At 43.1% G+C, this 11857-nt stretch overlaps 1 protein-coding gene across 1 annotated transcript; it reads right to left on the reverse strand.

Moving 5' to 3' along the window:
• Positions 1-9618: 9618 nt before the first annotated feature.
• LOC107668144 (alpha-1-antitrypsin homolog) lies at positions 9619-11460 on the reverse strand. The gene is made up of 5 exons (XM_016459934.1): positions 11453-11460; positions 10615-11286; positions 10252-10522; positions 9947-10094; positions 9619-9843 (listed from the first exon to the last, which is right to left on the reverse strand). Exons 2-5 carry the CDS (start codon positions 11276-11278, stop codon positions 9655-9657), a joined length of 1272 nt encoding a protein of 423 aa, XP_016315420.1. The 5' UTR covers positions 11279-11286; positions 11453-11460; the 3' UTR covers positions 9619-9654.
• Between the last annotated feature and the right edge of the window lie 397 nt (positions 11461-11857).

Here is an 11857-nt window from a genome sequence, read left to right on the forward strand (position 1 = left end):
TTGAGGGTGTTCAGCTCCAGGTTGTTAAGACTGCACCAGACAGCCAGCTCTTTAACCTCCTGTCTGTAAGCAGACTCGTCTCCATCCTTGATGAGGCCGATGACTGTAGTGTCGTCTGCGAACTTCAGGAGCTTCAGAGGAGTCTTTAGAGGTGCAGTCATTGGTGTACAGGGCGAAGAGCAGTGGGGAGAGAACACATCCCTGAGGGGCACCGGTGTTGGTGGAGCGGCTGTTTGACATGAATTTCCCCAGTCTCACTAGCTGTTGCCTGTCTGTCAGAAAGCTGGTGATCCACTGACAGATAGAGCTAGGGACAGAGAGCTGGGTTAGTTTGATCTGGAGGGCAGTTGGAATGATGGTGTTAAAAGCCGTACTAAAGCCCACAGACAGGATCCTCACATAAGTGCCTGTTTTGTCCAGATGTTGCAGGATGAAGTGCAGTCCCATGTTTACTGCATCATCCACGGACCTGTTTGCTTGGTAAGCAAACTGCAGGGGGTCCAGTAAGGGTCCAGTGATGTCCTTCAGATAAGCCAGAACCGGTTTTTCAAACGACTTCATGACGACAGACGTTAGAGCCATAGGTCTGTAGTCGTAAAGTCCTGTTATCTTGGGTTTCTTTGGAACGGGGATGATGGTGGAGCGTTTGAAGCAGGAAGGGACTTCACACAACTCCAGAGATTTGGGGCCAAAGATGGGGGCCAGCGAGATTTTGCAAAGCCAGACTCACGTGCGCTTACGGAGGAATGTAAACACTCACGAGAATGAACGAGTGAAACTCCCGCGGCGAATAGAACGGTTTACAGTTAATGAAGAGCGCTTTTAGATCGGGACAGCACATCTTCTTTAACACAGTTAAATCTGTACACCACCTGTAACGCTTTGACTCGGATAACTCGTTAAATCCATGAAATGAAAGAGATGGAAAACGAAGAGTTGGTGTCCCACACATTTAATGGCTGGTACACGGCAAGGCACTCCTCTCATACATGAGAGATTAACTCTTTCTTGGCGTTACAAATAAATGTAAAGACAAAATAATAACAAGAAGGCAGAGCGAACTTATCATCCATAGTGGTTCTCATTACACAGGCACGTAGTCCTTCTACGTCATCACCACATAGCGTGCGTTATAAGTTAAGTGATCAGTCTCTTAAAGGGCACACCGCATTATAATGTGATGCATGCAAATACATAGTTTTGGCCGTTACAGATTCCCCACCGGAAAGAAAAAGGCTGTCCCCAGCCGTACACAACATGAGGACAACGTTTAAATTCAGCTCCATACATGGAAACTTGGAAATCCATCAACTCATAACATGTTTCACATACAGAAGGCAATAACTGGCATACATGTCAGTACAAGCTACACATTATACAGTATGCTTTTCAAAGACATATCACATAAAAACAAAAACTTGTGTAACCAACCCATATGTGTAAAACAATTTTCTTTTTTTTTTTCCGACACAACACATGAAAACAAGAATTAGAACAATGCTTTCTAGATTTTCATTGCTATACAAGGAAATAACAGCTTATTAGTAACATTTAAACACACAAGAAATTCAAACAAGCAAACAAATTACTACTTCAGATCCAATTTGTCAGTATGATACTTGTTAGTCCATTTCTTGTCTGACCACCCTGAGGTGAATTCTAGGTGCCAGTCTAGGTCTGAGATTGTAGCGATGACCTTCAAGATTAACGTCAAAGTCAGGAAGATGTGTATGTCGTGAAGATGTGCTAATGTCAGTGTCAGCATTAGGAGTACAACTACTCATGTCATGCTTGGTCACGTTATGTGCATTGTCAGTGAAATCATCACAATTAACATCAGCCTCATTAGGCAGAGAAAAGCATGCGTCTTGAGGTTGGTCCTCACTCCTCTGTGTCACCAGCAGACTGTCCTCCAACCCCTCATCGGTCGTTTCAGACTCATCCTGAGGTCCACTTGGTGTATGGCTGCTGCATGCGTTCCAAGTGTGGAAAGGCTGCATATTCACCACATGATAGACACCAGCATCCTGTCTTGTGTCCAACTTTGCAAGTCTGTAGTTCACATCAGACAAAACTTGAGTGACACGGTATGGACCAGAGTACAGTGGTGCTAGTTTTGCTGTAAAATTGGCCAGAGCATCTGATTTAGGGTGGGTTTTCACTCTGACAAGGTCACCAATGGCATAAAAAACAGAGCGACATCTTTTGTCATAGTGCTGCTTCCGTTTGTTGTTACTGGTTTCCAGGGCTGCCCTTGCATGGTCATGTGCCTCTTGCAGTGTCAATCTTAAGCTCTCGGGATAAGGGATTTCAGGTTCCTCCATTCCATCCCAGACAGGCTGAGTCACCAGGTCCAATGAAGTGTCCAACTCCCTCCCATACAACATCATAGACGGGGTTTGACCCGTACTCTCATGAGGTGCTGTTTGTAGTGCAAAGCAAATTTGTGGGAAATATCGGTCCCAGGTTGTATGTTTATCATCCACGTATGCTCGAATTGCTGTCTTGAGAGTCCGGTTCACCCTCTCTGTGGCATTCGTCTGTGGGTGATATGCCGTTGTGAGGCGATGTTCTGTTCCCAGGAGAGTGAGCACCCGTTCGAATAGGTCTCTCACGAAAGGGGAACCTCTGTCTGAAATTAGATAAGTGGAGACCCCGTGATGGGGAAAACACTTCAATTAGCAGTTTGTTTGCTGCCACTTGAGCAGTAGCTTCTCTCACCGCCACAATCTCAACCCACTTTGAAAAATAATCGACAAAAACCAAGATGTAAGCATTGCCACTGGGAGTACGTGGCAATGGGCCAACGAAATCCACCCCAACGTACTCCCAAGGTTTTTGGGGCCGAATTGGGACCATTAGACCGGCAGGTTTTCTCTGACTTGGTTTTGTTAGTTGGCAAACAGTGCAAGAGGTTACATATTTCTTCACCTCAGATGCCATTTTAGGCCAGAAAAACCTGAGTTTCAGTCGGGCCAAGGTCTTGGTTATTCCTAGGTGACCTGCAGTTGGGTGATCATGGTAATCCAGAGCATCTGATTTAGGGTGGGTTTTCACTCTGACAAGGTCACCAATGGCATAAAAAACAGAGCGACATCTTTTGTCATAGTGCTGCTTCCGTTTGTTGTTACTGGTTTCCAGGGCTGCCCTTGCATGGTCATGTGCCTCTTGCAGTGTCAATCTTAAGCTCTCGGGATAAGGGATTTCAGGTTCCTCCATTCCATCCCAGACAGGCTGAGTCACCAAGTCCAATGAAGTGTCCAACTCCCTCCCATACAACATCATAGACGGGGTTTGACCCGTACTCTCATGAGGTGCTGTTTGTAGTGCAAAGCAAATTTGTGGGAAATATCGGTCCCAGGTTGTATGTTTATCATCCACGTATGCTCGAATTGCTGTCTTGAGAGTCCGGTTCACCCTCTCTGTGGCATTATGGTGGGTGTTATGCCGTTGTGAGGCGATGTTCTGTTCCCAGGAGAGTGAGCACCCGTTCGAATAGGTCGCTCACGAAAGGGGAACCTCTGTCTGAAATTAGATAAGTGGAGACCCCGTGATGGGGAAAACACTTCAATTAGCAGTTTGTTTGCTGCCACTTGAGCAGTAGCTTCTCTCACCGCCACAATCTCAACCCACTTTGAAAAATAATCGACAAAAACCAAGATGTAAGCATTGCCATTGGGAGTACGTGGCAATGGGCCAACAAAATCCACCCCAACGTACTCCCAAGGTTTTTGGGGCCGAATTGGGACCATTAGACCGGCAGGTTTTCTCTGACTTGGTTTTGTTAGTTGGCAAACCGTGCAAGAGGTTACATATTTCTTCACCTCAGATGCCATTTTAGGCCAGAAAACCTGAGTTTCAGTCGGGCCAAGGTCTTGGTTAGTTGGGTGATCATGGTAATACCTCAACAAGGTACCTTTGAGAGACATAGGAGCATACAGCTTTAAACATTTCAAAGGGTGGATGCCACAAGCAGGTTTGGGATCATTAAAGTACAACAGGCCATCATGAATGGAATATTGAGAGCAATCATCCCCGTCGCTACCCTGTTGGAGCTCTGCCTCCATTTTACGGAGGAGATCACCTGAGATTGGATCTTCAAGTTGTAATTGTCTGACATAAGATCGATCCGTAAGAGTTACTGAAGATAGCGTACAGAGATCCAGACCACCAATCACAGCATAGTCAGGAAGGAGGTCCATTGGTGGCACATCATCTGTTAGAGGATTCCTCGACAGCGCATCAGGCACTTTGTTTTGAGATCCAGGCTTGTGGACAACATTGAAATCGAAGTCCTGAAGGCGGAGAGCCCAACGAGCAAGGCGGCCAGTGGGGTTGGGACGGGACATCAACCACTTGAGCCCACTGTGGTCAGTGAAGATTGTGACATGCAGACCCTCAATGTAAGGCCTAAAGTGCTCAAGGGCCCAAATGACAGCCAGACACTCTTTCTCGGGTGTGGAATAAGGTTTCTCTGATTTATGCAGGGCCCGACTAGCATATGCCACAGCAACCTCTCTGCCATGCAGATCTCTCTGCATCAGTGCAGCTCCTAGTTCCGCGTCACAGGCATCGGCATGAACAAAAAAAGGTAGAGAGAAGTCAGGAAAACTTAGCACAGGTGCCGAAGTTGCTTTCCAACTCCTGCACTTCCTTGCCTTCCATCTCTTCTATTAATATAGGATCGTTGCCTATGACAACAGTTCTGGATGGGATGTGAATGGTGATGGAGGCACACAACATGAAGTCCATCCCCAAGATGAAGGTTGAGGGTAAACGTGGAACAATGGCAAACCGGTGATAAAAACGCTGTTGAAACCAAAAGCCAACCATGTCAGCCCTAAGGGTTGGCATGCCCCACCATCTGCTAGTTGGATTGGGGGAGCAGACCATGGTTTAATGTTAACCTTCAGTTTGGCTTGATTCTGAACAATGTCCGCTTGGACCGCAGAAAGCGATGCGCCCGTGTCAAGTGTAGCATCTAACACCTGGCCATGCAGGTTAATCTTAACTCTAAATGGAGTGTTCCAAAAGGAAGGTGATGTGGGATCTTCCACATGACAAAGGACAGGTTGTTCTGGAACAGCAGCATTAGTCGGTTGAGGCGAAATTATCTTCTGGAGGGAGGATTGCCTCTGCGAATCATCCTGCCCCCTTTGGAGTTTCCCTTGTGTCTTACAAATGAATTTCCTTCCCCTGCATTGCTACCTTCGGGGTTGTTCATATCCCTTGCATCAAGAGCAGGTTCCGAATGTGCATTAGGGGACTCACTTTGTTGTGAGCACATTCCAGAAGGTGAGTTACAATCTGGACATGTACGAGAAGTGAAACCAGGGCGTGAGCACTTGTAACAGTAGGTTCCTTTGCCAAATTTAGCTTTACTCTGCATTGAATGCACTGAACATTTACTTGGTCCCAGGACCACATGGAGCTCGTGAGTCCTCAGCAGAAGATCCATGCCTGAGGAAACGTAAGTTCCATAGAGAGCAACTCTGTACTTTTCAAGAGCATGTTTACAAATAAGGTCGATTTGTTCTTGCTGTGGCGGAGGAGCTTTCAGTTTTCTGAATTCACTTAGCATGTGAGCCACAAAGGTAGGAAGGGATTCTTCAGGACTTTGCATACGGTCCAAGATACCTCTCATTATTTGTTCCTGGCTGTCGGAAGCAAGAAAGACTTTCCTGAAGAAATCACAGAACTGGGCCCATGTAACGACATGTGTGTCAAGGACAGAGAACAATTTCTTTGGCTCTTTTGCCAAAAACCGTGGCAGCTCAAGAAGAATTTGAGCATCAGTTAAATCAAGGGAGGTTCTGTAAACATTGACCGATTGTAGCCAATCCTCAGGGCTAACGTGTCCGTCTCCCGCAAACACAGGTGGTTCAAGCCTTGACTGGTACAGTACGGATGCTAGTATTACTCACATCAGAAGAATTGGGCTGTGGTGAGAAAGTCACATTTCTATGGGAAACATTATTAGTGGTCGTACCTTGTAATGGCACTTGGCCTAGAGGAATACGGCTGTGTGGTGTACAGCTGGCCATAGGAGGTAGCTGCGCATGTGGCGCTGCAGGGGTGTCGACATCAGGAGGACCAAAACGTCTTAATATACTCTGCTGCAACTGGAGAGAATCGTTGAGGCACTGTTGCAACACAGATACTTCAGCTTGTAGGAGTTCCACTTGAGTCTCCAGGCTCACTCGCTGTGGTAACTTTTGTCTCTGTCTGGGGGCAGAATCTGGTAATGTGTAGGTCAAGTCAGTGTTAAGGTCTGGGTGAGAAACCATCACAGTAAATGTGCATTTACTTAAACAGCAATATAGCAATTGTAAAAATTCTAAATGTAACCCAGAAATATACAACCTGCTATTAAAATGCACCCACCATCAATAAAATCTTCAACCTCACATCAACAATCCCTTTGAGTTAGTAATAGTAGTAAAACCACACACCTTTTCACTCTCTTTTATGTGAGATTTGTGTTTTTACCTCAACAGACCCAGAGCAAGAGAATTTTGTTTTAAATTGAATGAAATGTTTTTGAGTTACTTGACCATGCAAATATGTCCAGAGTTAGAAACTACTCTTCAGTCCAGCATAAGTAAATTCAGTTCACGATGAAGAAAAACTGTTCCAACAGGTGAATTGTTTCCTCAAACTGTTCAAAACGCAGTTCGAATGCACAAAAATGAACCCCGAATCGTCTTTGAAAAGAAAAATCTTCGAAAAGAAAAATATTTTTCTTCGTGCGTCAAGTTCGCTTCACGTGTGCAGTCAAGTTCAACACACACACACACACACACACAGATCCGTGCTGAAATATCCCAGGAAGGTTATAAACAAAATGTCAGTCTGCACTTGGGAAACAGGCCTGGAAAAATTTGCAATTAGATCACTCCCTCAAAAAGCTAAATAATCCTTCCCAAATCAAATGATCTCATAAAAAAAAAAACATCACCATCAGCTTGTGATCGATATCAAAATGTCCGATGAAGCACAAAGTCTAAATATTTCAAATGAATCCGATGTCCTCGTCACATCAAAAAAAAGTTGCGTCATCCACTCAAGCAGAAATACAGGCGTTCCCCGCACACATGGCACCCAGCCTTAGCAAGCTAATCTCACCAGCTTCCCACAATGCCGATTGAACACTCTCACAGCTCCCCAACTCCCGTAGATTTAGGGTTTCATCGCGGTAGATTCCACATAGATAATGGGTCCAGCTTCAGTTGTTCGGGCGCCAATTGTAACGCTTTGACTTGGATAACTCGTTAAATCCATGAAATGAAAGAGATGGAAAACGAAGAGTTGGTGTCCCACACATTTAATGGCTGGTACACGGCAAGGCGCTCCTCTCATACATGAGAGATTAACTCTTTCTTGGCGTTACAAATAAAAGTAAAGACAAAATAATAACAAGAAGGCAGAGCAAACTTATCATCCATAGTGGTTCTCATTACACAGGCACGTAGTCCTTCTACGTCACCACCACATAGCGTGCGTTATAAGTTAAGTGATCAGTCTCTTAAAGGGCACACCGCATTATAATGTGATGCATGCAAATACATAGTTTTGGCCGTTACACACCTTTCACTGATGTAAAAGCATGTCCTGCCGCCGCGCGATTTCCCCATTGATTCTGCGTCGCGATCTGCTCTGAACAGCTGAAAGCTCGGCAGATGGAGCGCGCTATCCGGGTATGGCGTCATTCAGCGAGGTTTCCGTGAAACACAGAGCAGCAGAGTGAGAAATCCTTATTTTGATGATTAAATGATGATTTGCATGGATAAATTATTCACTTTGCAGTATTCCATTTACAAAATGCCAATTTTTGATTTTATCATGACTTTAATATTCTTAAGCTGCATTCTAAATTAAATCGGAGACGGGAATAGGCCTACTCAAGTTGAAATTTCTCAGTTCTGACCTCAAAATTTCCCAGTCATGTGTTCCAGACAGCTCAAAATTCTCCCACCCACACCACTTGAAAATAACCAATGGAATGCCATTTTAGACACTGCTATCATCAAATTACATCAAGTGACACACTAAATTCAAGTTTAAACAAGTCGGCTGTTCGACTGACTGTGCTGTTATAGTGGTTACTGTATCTTCAAGAGTTTTCAATTTGTCAAGTGTTTTTTGAAAAGCCATGTCTGAGGTATGTAGGATGCAACATTTAAAACTATTTTTTGTTTCATTTGGGAAACACTGCTATTTAAATGCCACACTCATTTACTGATGACCTACACTCAGTGATCATGTGTGAAATGTGGGATGGCTGAAAGAAAACGGGGCATTTATAACTATGCGCCAGCGCGGGTCATATTTACCCGCTATATAATGCCTGTATATTCACGCTGTCATTTTCGTGCTGCTTATGTTTTAACATAGTACATTTGCAAGGCAACACACTGAATTAGCGGTTATCAGTTTCATAAATAAAGACAACATGAGTAAAAGAAAGGCGATTTATGAATGCTGAAGAGATATAAGAAGCACTACAGGTGCATCTCAATAAATTAGAATGTCGTGGAAAAGTTCATTTATTTCAGTAATTCAACTCAAATTGTGATATCGTGTATTAAATAAATTCAATGCACACAGACTGAAGTAGTTTAAGTCTTTGGTTCTTTTAATTGTGATGATTTTGGCTCACATTTAACAAAAACCCACCAATTCACTATCTCAACAAATTAGAATATGGTGACATGCCAATCAGCTAATCAACTCCTAATGTTACTCATAATTGTTCAAAATTTGGATTAACTATTTAATTTTTTTTGCCATTTCTATCGTTTATTGTTCGCTTCTGTGTTGCTATTTATTCTAGTCTGCTGTTTCCTGAAGAAAAAAATCAGATCTGATGTAGGCTAATGAATAAAACCTTTTATTTATTTTTTTTTGATTACCCGAAGTTTATTGGTGTTCTTATTGTATAATTCAAATGATAAATGATATAACTAAACAAATTAATAATTAATTATCTGAAGCTGTGCGCTTGAATGGTCATCGCATCATCCTATGCAATGTGGTGAATTATTATTGCTCATTATTGTCTATAGGCTATTTTAGTAATTTAAATAACATGGGTTATCTCAATATATTGATTAATGACATTGTATTATAATAGCCTGTTACACCACCTAAATATGTATGTACTTGCTTCTAATTCTCGTTGTCAGTGCAGGCTTGTTTAGCTTAATATTGACCGTTATGAAAAGTGACTAGTGTAGCCTGCATAAAAAAGTTTTGAACATAAAATAACAGGACAAAAATATAGTTGATGACTAGACATAATCATTTAATGACTCTAGACACTTCTTCGTGAAGACAGTAGCATAATATAGTGAAATAATGTTTTCTTTAGCCATTCAGTAGCTGTCATGTGCGTGGGTAAACTTTACCCGCTGGTGGTTTTAGGTATACAGTGACCTGTGGCGGTTCTAGTGTTTAATAAGCTAAAATTTGACATTTTTCTAGACCACATTATGTTGAGATCAGTATAAAAAAAAATGTGCATATTGTGCAACTGATTTTAATGATGACTCATTTAATTAGAATCAAACCAATTTGTTGCAGTTTACAATGAGATTTATATAAAGATTAGCAGCCTTATGCAGAGTGCTGGCAAGTTCTCTTTGGAGTTGGACCTCACTCTGTAGGATTGGTGATCTTGCCCATGAAGAGGATGCTCTTGGTGGTGTCTTCTACAATCAGTACCAAGAAAGGTCGGTTGAGCATCACAGTGTCTGGCAGGGATATGGGCATGATTTCTATCGTGGTTACAGACACTGCCTCTGTGCCCTTCTCATCCACGCTGAGGACTGCCTGATGGTCAACCTGGAGATCGGGCCCAAAAAGTTAACATCACTTAGTAGAGTTTTCAAAATCTTTAGATCTAGCAACCATCGGTGGTGCTACACGAGGTAACAAGTACACGTACCCGTGACACCTTGACTTTGACCTCTTCTGTCATCCCAGAGAAATCTGCTGTGTCACTGAATGCATCAGTCATTCCCATGTCCTGCAGAATGTCATTCAGTATGGACGTTGCAGTGATTGAGAACTTGGGCATAAACAGGTCCACAGAGCTGAAGGGCAGAAAAGTAAAATATGGTATATCAGATACTATGGTATCTGGGTAATTTTCAAGGTTCCCAAACTAATGTGCAACTAAACAACAATCAACCTTCAGGTCAGAGGTCAACTAATACATGGATTTAATTATAAAGGTGTCACCGGTACTACCTATTGAAGAGATTGTCATGCCAGATCTTAAGTTGGTGTCTGCAGATGGATTCTTCAACCTCCTTCATCTTCCCTTCATCAGGAAGAACAATCATCATGGAAACATTGCCTTTGTATGGCACCATCATGACCGTAGTTTGGTTGACAGGGTCTTGATAGAAGGCATAGCGGCCAGTTCTTTTCATCATGTCAACTTGCACGGTGGTGTCATTGTCCACTTTGAAGTCAGCTTTGTGGGTCAGTTTTGCATCAAATTGCTTATCCCACTTCCCTATCAGGACAAATTGCAAGAACTTTTGATCAGCATCAAACCAAGATTCATTACATGAATATCATTAAATGAAAGAGAAGTTTATTTAGTACCTCTGAAGTACATATAGTTAATCAGCATCATCACCATATCGGAGTCCAGGTCCTTCACCATGTTGGTTATCTTGTCATGGGTCTTCTTAGCGATGAACTTGTTAATCTCTTCTGCAGCAATTTCAGGCTTGGAGAAGTCAACGCTGAAGGCTTCGCTGTTATAGTAGTGCTGAACATCCTTCAGGAACTGGTCAACCACTTTGAAGCCTTCTCTGATGGCCACACCAGCGCCTGCCTCCAGCTGCATGTCTTCCTGACTGTGGCCCAGCATGTGGATCAAGTGCTCATAACTCTCATTGACCTGTGAAGCCTGCAACCCACTGTAACCCAGACTGCTGTATATCTGTGAAAGTGTGCTACCCTTGGCACCTACTGCCAGCATGCTCAAAGCCATTGCGATTCCGACTGGGGAGAAGAAAATGTTCTTGTTCTTGCCCTCGGCATCAGGATGGAACGCAAATTTCTTGTAGAGGGAGAAAGCGAAGTCAGCGTTGTGTGGAGCAAGCAGGTGGCATGCATCCTCCCCATCGTGGCTGGGGTGGGGTTCGTCCTTCCCGTGGTGGAGATGGTGGTGGTGCTCAGCTGTGTGGCCGCCGTGGGGTGCAGCCCAGGCCGTTGCTACCAGCAGGGCAGCAATCACACTGTAATAAATCTTTCCCCACATTTTTTCACCTGTGTTTTATGACCAGAGGGTACAGAGTTTCACAAATGGATCTTGAAATGTGTGACACAAATGTTTGCTTTTGCATTTCACACAGTAGCTATTTCACTCTTTCTAGGTCTACAGTAATTCGGTGACAATCACGGCACTTCTGGAGAAACAATTACTGTCACTTACCATCAAAGTCCTCTTGACGTTAGACTGTTTGGATGGAGTGGAGTCAATTTATAGTCATTCAGACATCAGTTGAGTAAAATCTTTATATATTAACCCATTTCCACCCACTTTCTGTAAACATAATCACTCGTGATTAGCTGTTGCTCTACATTCAGTGATGCAACACAGTTTTGGACTTCAGTGTCACATGTTTTCAATACCTAAATTGTGTGTGTGTGCTGGTTTAGATACAAAAAAAAAAAACTTGTCAATCACCATTTTATTGATATGACTGTCTACCTCTCAAACAGTTGATCAAAAAGGTCTTCACATCTTAAGATACTGTAGTTTCTTTCTTTCTTTCTGTGATGATCAAATAAATCCCAGCACAGAAAATTAGAATTCTTACGTTTTTCACATATACAT

This window comes from Sinocyclocheilus anshuiensis, unplaced genomic scaffold, assembly GCF_001515605.1.
Source record: "Sinocyclocheilus anshuiensis isolate Anshui unplaced genomic scaffold, SAMN03320099.WGS_v1.1 scaffold2461, whole genome shotgun sequence".
Taxonomy (NCBI): Eukaryota; Metazoa; Chordata; class Actinopteri; order Cypriniformes; family Cyprinidae; genus Sinocyclocheilus; species Sinocyclocheilus anshuiensis.

Excerpts from the sequence above, each read along its gene's own strand:
- LOC107668144 (XM_016459934.1), bottom strand. The coding sequence starts at position 11,278 with ATGTGGGGAAAGATTTATTACAGTGTGATTGCTGCCCTGCTGGTAGCA. Across the intron at positions 10,523-10,614 it reads TAACTATATGTACTTCAGAG|GGAAGTGGGATAAGCAATTT; the intron begins GTACTAAATAAA and ends TTGTCCTGATAG. Across the intron at positions 10,095-10,251 it reads CATGACAATCTCTTCAATAG|CTCTGTGGACCTGTTTATGC; the intron begins GTAGTACCGGTG and ends TCTGCCCTTCAG.